Source organism: Colias eurytheme, chromosome 10 (assembly GCF_061535395.1).
Source record: "Colias eurytheme isolate Ceu_HAF_F1 chromosome 10, ilColEury1 Martin Lab GWU primary, whole genome shotgun sequence".
Lineage (NCBI taxonomy): Eukaryota > Metazoa > Arthropoda > Insecta > Lepidoptera > Pieridae > Colias > Colias eurytheme.
In genome coordinates this window covers 7,668,153-7,690,175 of record NC_142989.1, presented here as the reverse complement: position 1 = coordinate 7,690,175, position 22,023 = coordinate 7,668,153, and the positions used below count along the sequence as shown (strand labels likewise).

Below are 22,023 nucleotides of genomic sequence, written 5' to 3'. Positions count from 1 at the left end.
GATTGTCAGTATAAAACGTACCCGTTGCTCCACAATCACAGCACTTGTCGTTCCCCTTAACCCTCCGTATGTAGTATGTGGCTCGAACATCGCCCGTCGAATTTGCACCCGTGGGCGCTGGCTGCCTTGACGTCTGTAATTTACAATAATAATTTATTTTTAATTCAATTTTATATAAGTTATTTACCATTTTCACTATTAGACATTTATGTATTAATAACATGAAGAAAAAATTATGAAATGAGTACACGTCTATTCAACTAGTAATGAGGGTGTAATTGAAAAAAAAAATACATTGAAAAACAAATCTCAATGATAATTAAAAATGCAGTATATATTTTGAATCTAAAACACTGATGGGCTTATAAATAGTTACTGCATTGAATGGTGTCTGGTGAATGGTGAATTTTGAATGATGAATCGTGAATGATGACTGCTGAATGATGAATGGTGATCGGTAAATGGTGAATAATGAATGATGAATGGTGATCGGTGAGTGATGAATGATGAATGGTGAATGGTGAATTATGAATGGTGTTCGGTGATTGCTGAATGATGAATGGTGATCGGTGAATGGTGAATGATGAATGGTGATCGGTGAATGGTACTTAATTAATTGTGACTGTTACGTGAATGGTGAATAGTGAGTCCTGCCTGCTGTGAATGGCGATCGGTGAATAGTACTTAATTAATTGTGACTGTTACGTGAATGGTGAATAGTGAGTCCTGCCTGCTGAATGCACAGTACTGAATGGTGACTTTTGAATAGTGAACGATGAATTATGAATGCCGTTTAGGGAGTGAAATGATAAATAAAAATGATGCAGTCATTATTATGAATGGCAAATGATGATGGGTGAACGATGAATACAGTACGATTCAGATGAATACAGTACGATTCAAACTTAAGTTTGAACCATATACTATACCACGTAGTGAGTGTTAAACGGAATGGTGAATGATAAACGCTAAATTTCGAGTAAAGGTCGGTCGTGTCAAGTAAAAAGAACGCTGACGGTTAAGCTGCGCATTGGCGATTTATCGGTCTATTTGGTGTTATGAGGTGGTATAAGAATAACAAATAGGTAGTTGTGAAGCCACGATTCGCGAGCCTAGTTCATTGTATAAGAATAACAAATAGGTAGTTGTGAAGCCACGATTCGCGAGCCTAGTTCAAAAATAAAATAATCGGCACATAACTTTCGTGCAAAACTCGATCCATGCGCAAACACACCCCATCACTTTTTACCAGCGTTCTTTTTGACGCGTACCTTAACAAGTGACTAGCCGGCAGTCGGCACTCACCCGTCCCTGCAGCGAGGCCAGTATCTGCGCCTCGACGGCGGCGACCCACGCGTCGCGCTCCGCGGCGGCGGCGGCGGCGCTCGCCCCGCTGCACACCTCCCAGCGCCACCGCTTGCCGTCCAAGCTGACTATGGTGAACTCGCAGGACGTTGCGCTTTCACCCTCTGCAAATAAATAAAATACGAAATTGAATTATACATAATCCACTTGACACTTGTCTACACACTACGTTATTAAATGGGAAATGGGGGTTTCATAATCACTTAGTAAAATCATATAATAATAATTTACAATATTTGTAACAATTTTCAGCAAACAATATTTTGTAGAATATTAGTAGGATACATCAGCTATTATAGTCTTTTGTGTGTGTCTTATTTTACTACCTGTGTGTAACAAATTGAAATTACTATCAAATAATCATATCTCCACGACTCATGCTAGGGGCAAAAAAAAAACAATTTTGGAATCAACAATAAATTATCGATGCAAAAAAAAAAACCTTATTACAAAGGCAACATAAATAAACATAAAAATTACTGATAAAACCTACCTTCTTCGCCATCTTTTTTGACACCACTACTCTTCATTCTCCTATGCCGTTTCTTAACATGTGGTGTATCTTTGTCCGTTCCATTTGTGGCTACATCTACTTCTGAAGCGAGTGACTGTCGACTTGACGCCGGTTCCTTCATGGCTTCAAACGCTGACATTAGAGCTTTGTCCGTCGCTCGTGTGGGCTTCTCTTTGTAACCTAAAATTAATAGACATCTTTATTTATTATTGTTTAACTTGAGGTTGTTTCATTCATCACTCTCTGTCTTGAAGATCAATTAAAAATATATATTTTGACCTTGGTACACAATTTATGCTAATAACGAGTTCTACATTTCATTACCTACATGAAAATTAAAAGAAATTTAAATCCATTATTTCATAAATATTAGTCCTACTTTCAAATAAAAATACCTACTGCTTAATCTTAAAGAAAATCGATCCATGAAGCTGATGTATAATCTGCCCAAGCTTCACCCTTCTCAAATTAAATTAACAAATCTTATTTTAATCATTAAGAATTAAATTTTATCACTTTTATTTTTATCGATATTGTGCTATTTAGTATAAGAATTACTATTCTTAATAGTTTCTATAGTCCTTTCCACCTAAGATGATTTCTGTGACACATCGATTTTTGACACGTGTAGAGATGTCGGTTACTGAAATCGTATCAATTGTTTCCGATAATCGATAATATTCTATATGGAAATGAAATCGATTTGAATAAAGTACCAAAATTAGTTTTTTCGGCATTTCGCCAACAATTATACCCGGCGCGGCCTAAGATGATCCCTATGACAGTTCGTCTTAGTGATTGCTCGTATGATGGATCGTGTCGATACTTTACTATTTTATAGGCAAAGGCGTGGTTTGCATTCAGCCACGTCGGTAAACATGTTTTTACAAATATTATAAAATGAATTTTTAACGTCTTTTATGTAATAGACCGGGAGATACTGACACAAAATTTCGAGTCATTTGTAACAGGATGGCGGTTCTACAGGGGTCTTAGTACGCAATGACAAAAAGAAAAACGATGGCGTGAACGCTGGTACCGGCGGCTTAGTCGCGTGGGCGTTAGTCGAACTCGTCGGAAAATAGCGAAAGTCAAACGATTTGTAACAGTATGGCACTTATTTTTCCTGCAAGTTTGAGGATCAACAAATATAAATACAAAATTTCAAAGATCTATGTGTTGGAAATCTTCACTTATATAAATTAATAATAAATTAAGTTTTCAAGTATGACAGCACTTTTTCCCCCTACTAGAAGTATGGCAAATATAATAATGGTCACATTTTATCAAATACTCTCCAAAAATCCAAATGCAATACTGGTACAAAAAGTTTGGCGAAATAAAATTTTTTTGCAGATTTTCGGCGGTATGGCGACCATTTGGAATCGTCCGAAAAGTATGGCATGGCGATTTTCGTAAATGGCTGCACGACGATAGTTACCTGTGCAAAAGTTAGCCTGATACAAATGGTTGAATGATTGTTTTATTTAAATCAACACATTCGCGTCGGTATGGCGGACTGTAAGTCACACCGGAAAAGTATGGCATGACACTACCGCCTACTACTTTTTTATGGGCTATCGGTAAATTCTAAAATTTTTGTGTTACAAATCGTTTGACTTTCGCTATTTTTCCGACGAGTTCGACAAACGCCCACGCGACTAAGCCACCGGTACCAGCGTTCACACCATCATTTTTCTTTTTGTCATTGCGTACTAAGACCCCTGTAGAACCGCCATCCGTGTTACAAATGACTCGAAATTTTGTGTCAGTATCTCCCGGTCTATAAACGAAACGGTAAGTAAAACGAAAGTTTTCCAAAACATAAAAATGCACCTTATCATTTTCTCGTAATTTTTAACCCGTTTAACACAGTGTATATTATTTTATCATGAAAATGGAATCCCCCATTTAATTTTTCTAAAAAACTAATATTATCATAGGTAAGTAAATAAACGCGAACGGTAATTAATTAATTAATGGACAGTGCTAGTCGTCCGCTAAACGGATGAATAAAATAAATTAGTCGGCCGATTACCGGATGAATAAAATAATTTAATCGTCCGATTATAGGAGCCCGCTTCGCGGGGATTTCTGTGTAGTTTTTTTTTAAGAAACCTAACCTAACCTAACCTAACGGCTAACCTAACCTAAACTTGATTTTCTTTTGCGCGTCGACGGAGCCCCGCTTCGCGGGGCTCCTATTTCTGTGTAGTTTTTTTTTTAAGAAACCTAACCTAACCTAACGGCTAACGGCTAACCTAACCTAAACTTGATTTTTTTTTTGCGCGTCGACGGAGCCCCGCTTTGCGGGGCTCCTATTTCTGTGTAGTTTTTTTTTAAGAAACCTAACCTAACCTAACCTAAACCTAACCTAACGAATTGAGGGCGAATATCTCGGCCATTTTTGATTTTAGAGAAAAGTTGTTCCTATAAAACATGCTTATATTAGCGTAATCTTTACGATAAAACAATAATAAATCGGTGTCATAATGACACCAACTCCATCAAAAATTTTCTAAGTCCTGCGCCCCCTTTGCTTTAGTCCAACCCAACTAGCTTTAGTGTTAAAAGGTTATCTAGTAATCCGAATAATCGGACGATTAAATTATTTTATTCATCCGGTAATCGGACGATTAAATTATTTTATTCATCCGGTAATCGGACGACTTATTTATTTTATTCATCCGTTTAGCGGACGACTAGACACTTAGTTAATTAATTATGCTGCGATCTTCTGTTCCATTCAATAGTGAATGAACTATAGCTTAAGCATGGAAAAAATGTGAACTCGTTTCCATTATCGAAATTTGTTTATCGATACTTTCCGCACTAGTCGATAAATGTCAACGATGTAAGTTTTGAAGGACGTAAACGTAAAGTCAGATTGATATAATTTCTCGTAAATGATAAGAATTGTTATAATTCCAACGGAATATCATTGTAATGGCATAAAGCTACGTAAAAATTAATAAATGCCATTTTTAGACGCCTCCAATACGTTTCTAATTTAATGGTGACGCCATTACAAGTTTGTCTCTTGAGAATAACTGTCAGTGTCATAGGGATCATCTTAGGCCGCGCCGGGTATAACTAAAGAAACTTAGCAAACAACAGCAACAAAAAGTCAACAATAACAATTAGTAACAATAACAGAATACCACGTAAAGTATCGATATTAAAATGCAACTTGTATACAAGGCTGACGCACTCGTACAGACGATTGACTCGATTGACAAACGATCACAAGATGGGCGCCGATTATATGATTTTCCAACTCTATGATTTTTCAACGATCCATTTCATGTACACGAATTGCGTAGGTATTATATTTTTGTGTTATTTTATTTTATTTTTCATTATATTAAACTAAACAATACTGTTTTTGATTTTTAAGCTTAAGATGTTTCATTTTTATATTTTTGGTAATAATGCCGCCATAAAATAAAAATATATGCACTAAAATTATTTTGACTTTTTAAACATAAAATTCGTAATTCGGAACACGATGAAGTGTCACAGGAATCATCATAGGTGAAAAGGACTATAGTAGGTTCAACACTATTTATATAAATAGTACTGGCCATAATAGTACTGGCCATTAATCATGCCTTCACCATATAATGGATTCAAATAACATTTGAAAGGGTGATTGATGATTATTAGAGTACCTAGAAAAGGCTTCAATTATTTCTTAAGATAAAAAGGCATCAAAGCAACAAAGTTTTCATATTCAATTATTTTTTCCTTTCAATTAGACAGATTGTGATGTATGCAAATCCGTTTATAAATAAACACTTACCAAGAGATAATCCACCAATGCTATCATGAATATCAATACTTGTGTAACCATTATACCCTGGGACTGTTGTGATTATTGACTTAGAGCCTCTGGGCTTCTGCCCCGGCACTTTAACGGTCACATACTGTAGCGCTATTTCTTTTCCGTTCACATCTTCCATGTAATCCTGTTATTGAATAATTAAATTAATAAGTTACTATAGTATATATGATATTAATTGAACAACAATTTTTCGTTTAAATATTATTTTTTTGCTTGTATTTGAACTTGATACGAACACACAATCAAAATCATGGACAAAAGGTGAACTTACGAAAAATTACGACTTATATAATTTTTTATATGTACATTATATTATGCAGTATACATTTATAATTTACTAGCTGTTGCCCGCGACTTCGTCCGCGATTCGGTCGTTTTTCGTCATTCGTCGTTTAAAAAAAATACATGACACTTTATTTTTGAATGTTCTTAATTGTCTCTTATAAAATTTAACTACATTAAAATTGAATACTCTGATAAGAAAATCTTAAAATCATCGAAAATCATAGACATCGAATATCTGAGGAAAACATGAATGAATGTGATTTAAATTCTACATTTCTTAGTAATTAAAATAATAATCTAAATTAAATGTAGATTAACAGTTTGAGCGCACCATTATAGAATATGTACCTAAGTAATAAATTACGTTAGTTTACATAGTAACTTTACTAAAAACACGATGACTTTCTTTCGCGCTCGGTACCACAAACTAAACATGTTTGTGGTACGTGGCCCGCGTCACTTTACCCCCCACGAGTTCCCCTCCGTTGCTATGCGAAAATACATTCGTCGCCCTACTGTAGGAAAAATTGTAATACTGCGGCCTGGGCGTTATAACACGCTCAGGGAATTCCTGAGTGCTGATAGACTTCCGTCTATCGGCATTTATACCAATTTTATATTAATATCACCATCTTGAGGAAAAGCTTCTAATGTCGATTTAAAACGCATATATACGGATTAACCTGATGAATTAACATGTTCTAAAATTGTGAAATGAGTTCAGTTTTAAATTCGAGAAATATTGATTTCTTGTATTCGATTATTCGTCGTAGTCGAATACAAAATATATTTAAAGAAACTTAGGTTGGCCTTCAGGCAAAAGGGATCCTATCAAATGATAAACTTGACCTTGTATCTTAAAAGTAAGAATGAAAGGAGCATCTGATAATTGTTGAGCACCAAAGGATCATTTAAAACGCAATACTATAAGAGCTAATATTGTCTAAGAACTGTTTAGATTGCACATGTTCCTCTAAAACTTAAAAGTAGTGATTTCAAAGGTTCCGGCGTATCTTCAAACGAAAGCCGACTCCTTACTCCACTTTAAAGCATTACAAAAAGAACATACTACGTTAATATCGCCTATACAGAAGATGATCTGTAATCAATTGTGAGGTTATAAGCAAACCCACTTTTATATTATTTTGTCGGACCACACCACCGAATTTGTAGATTGATCTTCTATGTTTACCTCTAAGTCATTAAGACTATGTCGAAATCTGTCTGCAATAAGACGGGCCTCTCGCTATTCGTCCGTTTAAAGAGACCAATAGTTTCAATTCTTAATCTTTCATTAAACAAACTTATTAATCGTTCTTGTCTCAAATAATGGTAATATTCGCGTCCCTACTCTAGTCATTGCTTATGCTCATGTTCATCTTTGAGAGATCGAATAATATTATGGTGCACCCTATTATTTGTCAATCGGTCTTCATATTGAGTAAAAGTTTCAGAATTCTCGAGATAAAATATGACGATCGTGATCAGCTGTGAGACGTAATTCCCTCTCAGTGAGGGTTTCGGTCTCACGGGATAGTACAATATGCCATTTGCGATCAGCTGTGAGACGTTATATATACCCTCAGTGAAGGTTTCGGTCTCACAGGATAGTACATGCCGTCCGCGGTCAGCTGTGAGCCGCAATTCTCGTTGTGAAGCGGTTTCAGGTTCGGCATAACACATGTTGTTTTCGGTCAATAGTAAGCCTCTTATCTCTAACGAATAACGATCCTTGAGAACTCTTATTTCTCATTTTCTTAACTTTGCTCGAATTTCGATATATGTATAAAGATTTTTTAGGTGGCACTGATGCGGGTGAATAAAAATTAAAACGGACTAAGAGTGTTATAATCTCAATCATCATCATCAATACATATAATAAAATTGTGGAAAAGTGATGTCTGTACAATTAAAATATGTAGAAAAAAATTAGCAGGTGTTATTATTATCGAGAAATCGAGAGAAACCATTTTTTTCTCTTAAAAGCTCCCCCCCTCCCACTTCCCGAACTCCGATTGACCATAATTTATTTTTCCTTACATTTTTATCATATCCTTTTCTAATGGGTTTCATCCTACTGCGATTTTTTTTTGTTTCAAAAATTATCTACCCTGGTGTATAGGTAAATTTTCCACATAAAATGTCCTTTAAATTATGTCGTATTATATTTTTAACCCCCGACGCAAAAAGACTGGTGTTATGTGTTTGACCGCTATGTATTTCTGTGTGTGTGTGTGTGTCTGTCTATGGCACCGTAGCTGGCTAACAGGTAAACCGAATTAGATGCGGTTTTTTTTGTTAGGCAGAATATTTTCCGACGCTGGTTCTTAGATAAAGTGTATCAAAATTGGTTCATCCACTTATTATACCTACATAGGGGTAAAAGTGGGAATGAAAAAAATGAAAGTTATAATTTATTTTTAAAGATCGTCGGGAAGTTTATGAAATTATTTATTCCTTTTTCTATACACTTTTCTTCGTCTAAACGGTTTAGTTACGTGCTCTCTCTCTCTTCAGCCTTTAGTTACGTGCGTGAGACAGGAAAGATCTAATTTGGATTTGTTTCTGGATTTGATAAAAACTGAGTATCGATTAAGCTGATCAGTGGCTACTGGCTACACCATAGATTATTAAAAACATCCGTTTAAGAAAGGAAGGAAATAGAATTTGCTCCTCTCCCCCCCTTGGTTCCTAAAAAATAATATAACATAATTTAAAAGAAATTTTACGTAGAATTAGTTAGGCATTTCTTTTTTGATTTTCGATATTATATACTAATCATAATTTTTAATTACAATATGTAGTAACTATTTGGTATAGGTTAGGCATTTCATTTCTTGATTTTCTTTAATAATTTGGTACGTAAGTTTTTTAGCTCAGTTTAGTAAGAAATTTTAATAACAATTCTTTCAGAGAGCCTACTACAGCATTAAGGAATATATGGAAGATGAAAATCCATGGAGGGTTGTCGCGTAAGAATAACAGGACAGTTCTTTGGCATATTATGATAATATATAATATTATGTAGTTAGATGTAAGTAACATGTAATGTAAAATTATATTGTATATGGACATGACTTTAAAAGAGCAACTATGGAGTTTCTTGCCGGTTCTTCTCCATAGATACTGCTTTCCGAATCGGTGGTAAATTTAAAGAATGTAATGACGATTCAAAAGTGCTTCTGGAAGAAGTCTAATTGAATAAATAAATGTTTGAGTTTGAGTTTGAGTTTTAATTATTTATGGTAGTACAACAGTACAGTATGGTAGTACGTATTTACTCAATAATTGTATGTTAAGTAGTAATTCAGCATGGGCGTAGCCACGGTGGGGCTGGGTGGGGCGCTTACCCTGGCTTTGATCTGGTAGGTACTAATTGTGAAGGGGAGTGGGCGTGGGCGTGGGATTGGGACTGAACAAGGCATATGGCGTGGGAGTGCGAGTGGGCGCGGGAGTGGGAGCATGAAAATAAAAATGATTTTTTATTGTTGCCCCACCCTGAGCCCATGGTCATAGGTCCCATAGTCACTATTCCACGCGAACGAAGTCGCGGGGACAGCTAGTAGACAAATATAATCAGAAAGCTTTGAACTCCTAAGCTCAACCATAAAAGATAGACATTTATGATGTCGGGAGATATTTTTTATATAATATGGAGAACATTTCTTTCATACTTGATTTCTGTGTAGCTTTAACCATTAAGATACACGCATTAAGAACGCACACGCGACGAAAGCTTAAAAATGGAGTTGCTGCTCTGCTCACGAATATGAAAAATAATTGTACCAAGTTTCGTTTAAATCCGTCGAGTAGTTTTTGTTTCTATAACGGTTATACAGACAGACAGACGGACAAACATTTTTGACGTCGATGTCGATCTCTAATCACCTCGTGATAGTTATTTAGGAAATATATTTCATGTGCAGAATTGACCTCTACAGATTTAATATAAGTAGGTATACATATATTTAGATTCCAATTTCCATGTAACGTTAAATTCGACTATACAATAACTAACAGACAACGCAGGTTACTCTCGTTTCCGTAAGTTGAGGCGGCTACATATTCGGTCCTAATAACATGACTTTTTGTGAACGAAACGACAGCGCGGTTTAATTCGATGGCAACACCATCAGAAAAAAGGAAATATTTTTAACTTTGAAAAAATATTATGATTCACACTATTAATACTATTTTAACATTAACACAAAATATAAGACTGTGAGTGTGTAAAAATAAATCCAGCTAGTTTCACATCACACTTATGTTTATAATTAGGTATACGACATGAAAATATATTAATTACCAAGCAATAATCATACAGATAAATACTGAACAAAAGTATTAACAGTCAAAGTATATTTTTACTAACAACATGTAAATGATGAAGGAATAATAATTATCAACGAACTAACCTTTTTGTATTAGAGTCCCGCCTCGTGATCGAATTATTAAAACACGAAGATTTTTAAAAATGTAACCAATGAACACAATCAATATTAGATTAACTGTAATGAAAATAATATACATCTACCCTCACTTTTAAAAATGTAGTATATTCACACGAATTATAAGCGCACCTTATAGGGAAGGGAAGATTTATTATGGGTTAAAGAGTTAAATAAATAAATAACATAATTATATTCAAATTATTAATTTTTAACATTGTGTTCAGTAGTGTTAACATGTAAATTGATTTGATTTTTACGAAATCTCATAGATGGCGCTGAATCAAATTTGTCTTTATAGTACTAAGATTCATTAAACAGTTTCTCTGCCCAAATTACGTAAATGACGTAGTTTTTATAGTGTAAAGCTAGATAATAGCATGGCTTACTCAAAAACAACATTTAAACATGAGTCTTTAGATTGTACGCTGTCGTAGTTCACGGAATACGTAAGAAAAGTAAAGGTTCACAGCTCCTCCCCCGGAGGTGATAGCATGATAATATGTTTAAAAAAACCTCACACGACCTGTTAGTAATATTCAAGCAAAATTTGAAGTCAATCTATGCAGTACTTTTCGAGATTAGCTCGGACAAACATACAGACAAACAGACAAACAGACAAACAGACAAAAATTCTAAAAACTATATTTTTGGCTTCTATATCGATTATAGATCATGGATTATGTATTCTTTTAAAAAAATATTCAATGTACAGTTTTGACTTTCCTACGATTTTATTATATGTATAGATATGGCATATCTATATGATTTGAATACCATTCTGTAATCTTACACCATACATATCAATATTATAACTAGAATGATAGTTCTAATAATACTTATGTTACAATGCAATAAGCAATTTGTTTTAATTCAGTTCAATGCAAGTCCTACTTACATGTAAACTGGGATGATATGTCAATCTTCCATCATCACACAGCGTCACATATTTCTTCTTCCACTCCTTGTTCAAGGCTTTACTGCTCTTTTTGTACAAATAGCCCTGTTTCAGAGGTATCGCCCTGCCGGAACCTAGCTCGCCATTTTTCAATCGATCTTCACCCTTCTTCGAGGGTGTAAAGAGATTGGATCTCCGTCTCGATTTCCGCGAAGTCGTCGGCGTGGAAGATGGAGTCGGCAGGTCTTTTGAGTCTTTCGCCTGGAGATTGTCCAAACAATGTGGTGCTGTGAACTTGACATTATTATTTTCCGTCGCTATGGAAACGAGACCCGATGATGAACCATGGCTTCCCAATGAGTTGCCCCATCTAGATGATGTGTCTGAACCGTTTGTGCTATGGATTTCTACGACATGTGTTGAGGATATGCCACTGCTGTTGGAGGAGGCATCAAATGATGACGCTCCCCTGTGCAAGTGATGTGATGATGCTGATAAGGTGTGATGACTGCGAGGAAGAGAGTCCTGAAATAAATAAATATAATTTAAGCAAAATTAATTTAATATTAATGTTTCATACTAAAGTTAATTACTGTATCTGATATAATATAATAAATTTTTAGTTAAAAGAAATTAATTTTATTATATTACGAACAGTTTCAGTAACCAAGCTGACATTTCAAGTGTTAGTTGCACAGTTTATTACAACTTTAAGCAAAAATGTAGCCTGTGTTTATAATCAAAAACTTTTGTAATAAAACTCCATATTCCTATGTACTCCTTTAGGCTATTGATATTATGAGCATAATATGTAAATAACTTCAAGTTCAACTTTTTAATGAAGGATTAATTAAAAAATGCTACCTTTTAAATTTCAAATACAAAAAATTTGTGAATAAATTTATATTGTTTACTAGCGGTCCGCCCCGGCTTCGCCCGTGGTACATAATATTTACGTTTTCTCTACATAAGAACCATCCTCGTACTTCAAGGAATATAATAAAAAAAGAATTATCGAAATCGGTTCAGCCGTTCTCGAGTTATGCGCTTACCAACACATTTTGCGATTCATTTTTATATATAAGACTTGCGGTCCGCCCCGGCTTCGCCCGTGGTACATTTTACGTTTTCTCTACATAAGAACCATCCTCGTACTTCAAGGAATATAATAAAAAAAGAATTATCGAAATCGGTTCAGCCGTTCTCGAGTTATGCGCTTACCAACACATTTTGCGATTCATTTTTATATATAAGATTAAAAATATTCCCACACAATTTATTTTTATATTTAAGAGTATTATAATACCTTGAACTTAACTTACAAACACAAGTATTCTCTTTAGCAACAAAACATATCTAAGTGTTCTACGAAACCAGAAGCTTGTAAGTATATTTACAATTTTATTTTTCTATAAATAATAGAATTATTATGACGCTGATAGAGTTAATAAATTTGTTTTATAGGTAGAATGAGCTAATTCTCAACCTTCTAAATTATACAACCAAGAGAAGAAAAATATTAATGGAGATGTTAAAAAACTTGTTTAGTGTTTACAATGTTTAGAATATGTAAATGGTTATGCAACTCAAAATTCTACACTCTCAGTTATTTCAAGTTAACTAATCATTCATAATTTTACATCAAGATCCAATAACAACTTTCATCTTTTAAAGTTTCAAGTATTACAAGTAGAAGTAACAAAAATGAAACGAAAAAGCCCTTAGATAACATAATATGTATAATAAGAGTTAAGAGTCTTGTGCCCCAATATAGGACAGATGTATTATTGTGACCCTGTTTCATTGATAGATTTTCTTTATGAACAATGAATATAGCTGCGATCAGCCTTCTGTGTAAGGAACATGAGCCAAACCCATTTTTGTAAATGCTAACTGGTAATTAAACTTAAGATCTCATTATGGTTCTATTCTATTAAACCAAGTTAATATAATTCTGCGAAAAAAATATGACATTTTTATCTTTGTCGAAGTGTACCATACAGTTATCAACTTGAACATTTATGATAGTAACATGTTTTTTTGATCTAACTACAGATGAGATCAACACCATCAGATATGAGCCTGATAGCTAGTGCTGTTCTGATAATATTTGATAAAAGTCATCAAATTCCGAATATAGAAACGTAACAAATAGCACATCAATTAATATATTCAAGTACACTATGATAGGTCATTAATTATTGATTAAAATCAAGGCCGACGTTTGATGAAGCGTGAATACAATTAAACTATACAGCCTTACCTTATATAGGAATGTGGAATGGTTATGGTTTGGTGAATTCGCCAGCGGCTGTGGTGTGACCGGCCTAGAACCACCAGACAAACATTGCGACGAAGCCGACAATCTTGTTCCAACAATCTTCTGACATGCTGAAAAAAACACCAGCAAATCACTACACGTATTGCATATCGATAACAAAATCTTCACATCACATAACATACTAAAATAGCAACATAGTAAGTAATTCCAAACACGAAGACATTATAAACGGTAAAGAAAACAACACGCACATTCAAATTTAGCTGATTTTCGACGGTCGCGTTCCTCTGCTCTTTGAATATTGTAACAGGAACTGCGACGCCTTAAACTTGATATCGGTGACATATTCGATTTAAAAATGAGTGTTTTATCCATTTTTTCATTTGTATTTTAAAAGCTTTTAAAATTATTCACTGCCACAAATCACCGGTAAACGCTTAAAAGTCGTGTCAAAAATGTAAACAATGCGGAACGAAGTACGAACGTCAACGACACAACACGACCGCTCGGCTGGGGGCCAGTGTTGCCACTGTTCGCGACTGAACTCCCCAGTCCCCACGCAAGTATTCAAAATAACTATTTGAACATCCTGATATCCGATATCATCACGCATTGCTGTTCTATATCACGCTAAATTGTTAACAACGGAATTATATAATTTTTGATGTAATAAAATACATAATATGAAAATTGTATGCAATAAAATATATTAAAAATATATAAATATTTAAAATGTAAATAATAATAATCAAACTCTTGCGTTCCGAAATCAACAAGATCATTGTAATATTTACTAAAATAGTCAGGTATATTGCCCACAGTTTACTGCAATAGTTTCAAATTCATCAATCGCATTAAAGTAGGTACCTACCCAGTTAATTTGATTGAATTCGTAGCTCGTTTTTTTTCTACAATAGGTAAGTGAGGAATTTATACCAGCACAAATTAGGTAATTTAACTTATTTTTAATTGAGTTTGAAACAAAAATTAAAAAAATACAATTCTTACCGTCTTGAAAAACGCGTTCGACATTTAAGCCGTATGTTGCACATGTCTCGTAGTATGAACACCTTCGGAGTTCGTTAGATAACTTGCGAGCGCGATTATCGTCGACAACACGCGGACTACTTTCACTTATGGCATCTGGAAGAATAACCGATGATTAGACAGGAAATAACTCTTCAAAGTGTCCAAGAAATCTAACGTTTATAGTAATTATGTTTCAATTAAAACAAAAAATCGTTCTGCTTTCATGTTCAAATACATAAAGAGATATGTAGGTAACGTATTTTTAAAAGCGTTGGTACCTTGAGTTCCTACTAATATGATGGGAATTTCTGCCGAGTTTCGATAGTGAGACATCTTGTTGAAATAATTTGAAACTGTGTTGTAGCTGACTTCGTTTTCTAAGCTAAACACAAATATCACGGCATCCACCCAGGCTGTGAACTGTAACAAATGAAAAAAAATAAAATGATGCATTCAGAACATAATTTAAATAAACTAATACCAACTATACAGTAACAGCGATAAAAATAAAGTATAAGATAATAACAATTAATTGAAATGAGTTACATAATTATTTTCTAAATCTTATTAAAATTCTTATAATTTATTTACTTCGTGTATTTATTATGTTCCTGAGGAACGCCACACCCTAGGTTTTACCCATAATGTGGGGTCATTTTGTACTATCGCGTTATACGAGTAGAAGGGTTAAATTCTAAAGGGTTTCAGCTGCATATTCGTTTAACATAAAATTTACAAGATGTTGATTAAAAATTAATATTTACGTAATTTATCAGATACTTAGTTTTTTATGCTCTACATCATACACTTCGTTCTATTTACCAGATAGGCGATACAAATGTCAATTTGATTGTAATAGAAACTAATTATTGAGAGTATTTTTGTATGTTGTATGGGTAGACAATAGACATCCCATACATCATACACAAAATATAAAAGATACCCATACAATAGCACAGGACCGAGAAACCTAAGCAATTAAATACCACTCGGAAATGCACTCATACTCCCCTTGAATTTAGACATTAAAGAGGGTGATACCCCTTTGTTTTATCAACAATGAATCCCATAGCAGGACCTAGGTCCTTGCAATACAACGTATACAAGACCTAGGTCTTAGTCTTTAAATTTTAGACTCTTTTTAACTAAGTATAGAAAATTATGTGTGGAAACACCGCAACACAACTGTAAAAGCCTTATAAGCCGTAGCCAATTTAGCTCTTGATAATTTTAGCTTTTAGGTTATTGACAGGTGATAACTGATAAAATTAATAATAAAAATATACTCTGCTAAAAATCACTTGCTATTATTTATTCTAAATCTCATGAATACACACTATAACTTACTAATTTTGGGTTTTATTAATATTATGAATCACCACTAAAGACAATAAAATATTGTCAATCACAAAATAAATTATATAATGCAAAATATTTTACAATTGTGACCGAACGAGGTAATATTCAGGAGTAGACTGGGCGGGCGGGCGGATTGGAACCTTGTCAGTAGAGCCTTGATATCTGCTGTCCTACTCCCACTACAGAAATGCGTGTTTGAGACAAGGACAGACTAAATGCACTCGCCTTTAAGCCTTGCAATACAACGTATACAAATTTTGTATATTATACGGAGATTGTTCGTAATAGATAATGGATCAGAAACTTGGTGCAATATTAGATAATTATAAGTACTACATTTTAGATTTATTTTATTTATTCAAACGTAATGTTTTATTTATATTTGGGTTTTATGATAAATTATAAAAGGATGCTGGAGAGACAAATGTATTCATTTTTTTAAATAATATACCAACTAGCCCAGTTATGAAATGAAGTTATCATTGCAGGACATTACCAGATAAACATGCGAGTTCGTCGGTACAAGGAATTGTGATAATGTTATATTCTATACAATATGAGTGCAACATAAAGTAGCTTATATGTAATGTACTCCCGTTTTATAGTAATTGGAAAGTTTTAATAAAATCTTCAATATTATATCAAACTATCTAATAAAACGCTATAAAAATACCTATAAAAAAATATAGATAAGTGTAACATCCTCCCCATTGTCTAAATAAGAACGATCGGAAACAGGTTTCCCATCCTACGCAAAGCCACAATACGTAACAAACAATGAGACCATATAGCCAGATACCGGTAACATTGTACAAAGTTTAAAAGGAACATGAATAGATGACATTTGGTCACAAGTAATAAGATACTCTAGGGATGCTAGAAGGTCACATACTGGACACTGGCTGTATCGTTAATTAACAAAATGAGGAAAGTACAGGTAGGTACATAATATAAGCAGAAGTACGGTCTACCTAATCTTTCATTAGAACTTAGTTTAATGTACAATTTGGAAAACTTCAATATAAAAAATAAAAAGATGCACATTGAAGAATGATATGATAAAAAATAAGAATAGATAATTGAGATAAAAGGTGAAGACGTTAAGCCTGGACATGTGTATAGCAGTGTAGTTTCATTGTTATTGTAAAGAATGAAACCTGTTTGACAGTATTCTCTCCAAATTAATCGTAGAAGTGTCAATAGATAATATTATTATACCTAAGTGTAAATGTGATACCTATTATGTAGTTAATAATCCTAGCTATTTATATAGCGGAAAATGCAATACAATGTTCAAGATTGTATAATATCGTGCAGGTACATTATTAAATGTAGATACTATATTTTTACCTATCTCATAAAGAATATTTTTTACTATGGTATCCCTGTTGGTTTCAAGTTCAGAATGCCTATTGTCATGTTTTGTATGGATCTTAAACTTGTTATTTTTTTAAAAGGTCACGATCCACGAGTACTATTTTAATAAAGGTCGCAAGATATTTATGGTAAGCGGCAGGTAGTATCAACCTCATTGACAAGGGATTAGAAGTTTACTCGATTACTTATTGATCATCTTACTAGTGAAAATAAATAATAAATATAGCTGTTAAAATCATTTTAATTTCCTTATTGCGTAAAGTGGTGGATATTTTCATTATTGATATATCTAAACTAATTGTTAAAGCTGCGTGTAGCATGCAGAAGTAAAATTCGCAGTTTGAAATGAATGATTTCGACTGTGAAATGTAGGTAGAGTAGGCACGTGTTATTTCATTCATTTAAGTCATATTTTATTGAATTAATATTATTGGAACATACTTATTATAATAACCTACGTCTTATTTTATTAGTCAAATAGTGTAGAGATTGTATTGCGAAACACGTCGACATCTGGAGATCATATTATTACGAAACATAATATATAGCAGTACCCTTCATATGATCCACCCACTTCTCACCCTTGAAGTTATTCAAGACCCTACAACTTACGACACAGTACTATGTATAACTCGGTGACATGAGTGAAGTGAGTTATAAAAAAAGTTTATCGATTGTAGGCAGACAAAACTGCGAATCTCCCCCATCCATCAGTTTAAAAAACGCCCTGTAAGTTTACATAGAACAATAAACCATACGACATACATAATACTATCGTTTCATTCATTTAGGCGCCGAAGAGTCGGCACGCGTACCCTGCGAAGAGAGTCGATAAATTATTCGAAATTGACTCTTATTCGTGAAGATAGAGAATTCAAAACACATTAGCCGAGAACGGTATAAATGAATGAATTAATAATGAAGGTAGCGATTGATTCGCTATGATTACAATTACTACGATAGCAACATTTGTGGGTACAGGCAACATTTATTGATCACTATTGAAGAATTATTTTAACTTTTGCCTATGGGGATCTCTATTATAAAATTTATAAGCACTATTTGAATTGAATTTACTCTACTAATTATATTATTAATTATTACTTGTATACTCTTATATTACCTAGGTCTTTCGTATTTTAAATTGAGCTGCGCTCCTACCTACCTACTTTATAGGTAAAACATTAAACAACAAAGATAACAATTTATAAGTACTTGTTAATCAAATATTCCATTTTGATTTCAGGGTAAAAAAGTACAGTATCTACATTTGAAACTTAACGACGCGACGTACCAATTATTATTATTTCATTTCTAGTTAATGTAGCAATTTGTCATGTCTCTTTATTTTGAAAATTATACGTTCTCGACATTGGTATCATTAGGATAATGAGGAGGGGAATCCTTTCAAAGACTCTCTTTGAGTATAAATAAACACTAAAATACTAAGAAATGTTTTTACTAACTACGCAGTAAAGTAGAGGGTGCTAACTGCTAAGTACACTGCATATAATAAAATAACATCTTTAACTAGGTACCTATGATAAATATTTCAAGCACTCGGACACTTTTATTGATATATTTAATCCAAATTATCCAAAATAGAAAAAACAAACTAGAGGTTATTCTCTTGCCAGTGGGCGCATAATCGATAAAAACAGTTTTTAATGAAAACGAAACAAGCTCTTTAAAAAAATGAAGTAATTATTCAGAATCGAGAAAAGTAATTTTGAACTGGAGTTTTCGCAATTAGTCTGAATTGCACTTCTATAATAAACTGAAAACCTTTTCCCTTAATTTTTTTAAAGTATTTTCTTTAACAAACGTAGATCTCAACTTTTAAAATTGAGGAGCATAAAAAATAATTGTCTAATATCCAGAAAGAATAACTGAAGTTTTGATCAATAATTTTTCAGTTATATTTATTTATATGTAACGTTTAAGTGCCTACTTTCATATCTATGTTTCTTGAATCATTGTACCTAAGTACCTAATCTCTTGAATATAAAAAAAAACAGTTCTAGTGACTCTTCGCTAAAAATAGCATGAATTTTTCCTGTCAGAACTCGCGAATTTTTCCTACAATTTCCATGAGAAAAGAAATAAACAACTTATGATAAGAATTGATATTGAACCAGCGAAACGAGAGAAGAGCTATCTCGAATGTCTGTGTCCTTAGAAACTTTTAGTTTTGTTCTTTGTTTACAGTTAATCAGATTATCCTACGGTCTGTTAATACTCACAGTTAAATAGACTTAATGAAAACTTTTGGCTGTTCTTATAAGTGGCACAGGACACTGACACATTCCTAATTAGTGAATGAAACTGCCATTAAGGTTAGCGTTAACACGGAAATCCTATTACACTACATTTCGTGCTACTTATGCCGCTGTTTGTTGTGGGCGGTTACTAAAATTAGACCATAAAATAAGCATTCTACATTGTAAATAATGTCAGGCAAATATAATTGTAATTAAATTAGACAAATATGCTGTAAATCCCTTTAACTTTGACATATTTAAAGCACAGAAGAAGAGTTTCATATAAGGTATCCTCAATATCGACAAATTATACGCTGTTAGAACATTGGCTGCATACATTAAAGAATTTTAATAAAAAAATTTTTTAACAAACCGAAATAAATGAAACTCACCTGCATTTCTGGAGGACCACCTTCATCCCTGATGAGCAGGAGATAGCTGTGACCATCGATAATTACTTCCTTCTTAAATCTGCCACCTACGAAACAATAAAATGCAAAGGTAACTTGTAGCCTTACATATTATATTTTAAGGTTTGAAGAATTAAAGAAAAAAATGTTTGATGAATGAACAAATGACATTTGAAACGTAGGTACGTGTATAAGTTTATTATATTTAAAAATAGCTTATTTATTATGTACTTAGTTAGCAACTTTATATTTTTAATCATATTATTATTTATAAATTAACCATAAAATCGGGAGATCGTGAATGTGTATGCTAGCAACATTGACTGTTTACGGAATACGGACACCAAATGGCTCGGAGCAATTAGCTAGTTAATTGCTCCGAGCCAAATGGGGCCAATCAGAAATCGGTAAATTTTTATAAAGAACTTATTGTCAAAGGATTTTAGCATTAATTTTATTGGCAAAGTGTAGAATGAAGTAAAATAATAAAACATAAAACAATATAATAGATGTATGTAGTAATAAAAAATAGTACTCTTACATTATGTAGCGAAGAATAATAATTTATCATAGAATGTAGAGTACCTAGGTATTATTTTTCGATTTGAATAGACCTGTGTTGGACTTGAGTGTAGGTAAATAATGTGTAGAATTTGTGTAGTAAATTAGTAATTGAAATGGTGTTGATGACCTACTTACATAGTACTCCATCGGATACCGCTAATAAAATAACCAAAATCATTTTTATCTTTTTAAAACACCTTCAGTCCTAACAAAGGTCTATATATCATATTATTTCAGTACTTAAAGGTAGGTATTAACTATTATACCTACGTTTTATCACTGGATAAAAAATTGTTAAATATTCTTTAGAAATTATTGGTTTCGTAATAACTAATAACTATCACACATCTTTTTAGATTTTCCATAATAATTTATATCGTATCAATGGAATTAATATTACATACTTTTACATATTTTGAATAAGTGAACAGCGACATCTCTATTACTTTTTTGACAACAAACATTTGATACAGCGCCATCTACATTTACACTTAAACATTAAGTATTCAACAAGTTTTTAGAAAGAGATGTTGTTCACACTGCGTCTACTAGATGGCGTTGCTTTAAAATATATATTCAAGTCTTCATTATTTATGTATAAAGTATTTATTATGAAATACATTTAATATTTATTAATCTTTTCAGTTTTAAATAGTGAATAAAATCGCAGTTTTCTTACCTTCCGGACTTTCTTCTTGCATATATGCCCCAGTTAAATATCGATGTACTAGCGCCGATTTCCCACTATCTGGGGAGCCTAACACCCCAACACGCAGTTCTGTTACTCCGCGTGCTGAAGTCCATTCTTGACTATTCACGAATGAATCTAGAAAGAAAAAGAAGCGTGTGAGATTGACTAGGTATAAGGAATTCAGTATAGGTATTTTAAAGAAAATTTTGTGAAATGCTACTAATTAGCTTATTGATCCGAAAATCATCTCAGACCGTTAGATTGCATTCTATTACATGGTTAATGATAATAATTCAGTTTTTATACAATATTTTATTCTCTTATACAATATAGGTAGATAGGTATATTATGTATCTACATTTTTCTTATCATTAGATACAATTTGTGTAAAGGGAACACCAGCAATAAAAAAAATCATTACCCATTATGTAGTAGTAACTAGTAAGACGTAGGTGGTAATGTGAATGTATTTTCTAATGCGAAAATAATAGTCAATGTCATCAGTTCATCTGCATCGTCATTCGTCACATCGCTTAATTATTTTATAATTGACGATCTAGACAAGTGACCCACTGGGCTTTAAGAGCGAAATCGGATTTTCCGGGAAAAGAAACATTAGCATAGTAGATGGTAGTTCACAGATCACAGAATGTGGTAGTTAATTAACAAAAGAAATTTGTATTAATAAGTGGTCTAA

At 33.2% G+C, this 22,023-nt stretch overlaps 1 protein-coding gene across 2 annotated transcripts in view; it reads right to left on the bottom strand.

Annotated features, from left to right (window-relative positions):
• The window catches only part of CenG1A (Centaurin gamma 1A), a 124,052-nt gene that overhangs the window by 5,030 nt on the left and 96,999 nt on the right, over positions 1–22,023 (bottom strand). For both annotated transcript variants that reach the window (XM_090106716.1, XM_090106717.1), the window contains exons 2-11: positions 21,315–21,461; positions 20,054–20,139; positions 14,943–15,084; positions 14,644–14,778; positions 13,618–13,745; positions 11,355–11,879; positions 5,682–5,847; positions 1,859–2,059; positions 1,306–1,469; positions 22–133 (exon numbers count right to left, since the gene is read on the bottom strand). In XM_090106716.1, the coding sequence (XP_089962842.1) occupies positions 22–133; positions 1,306–1,469; positions 1,859–2,059; positions 5,682–5,847; positions 11,355–11,879; positions 13,618–13,745; positions 14,644–14,778; positions 14,943–15,084; positions 20,054–20,139; positions 21,315–21,461 (1,806 nt within the window). The remainder of the gene's footprint in view (positions 1–21; positions 134–1,305; positions 1,470–1,858; positions 2,060–5,681; positions 5,848–11,354; positions 11,880–13,617; positions 13,746–14,643; positions 14,779–14,942; positions 15,085–20,053; positions 20,140–21,314; positions 21,462–22,023) is intronic.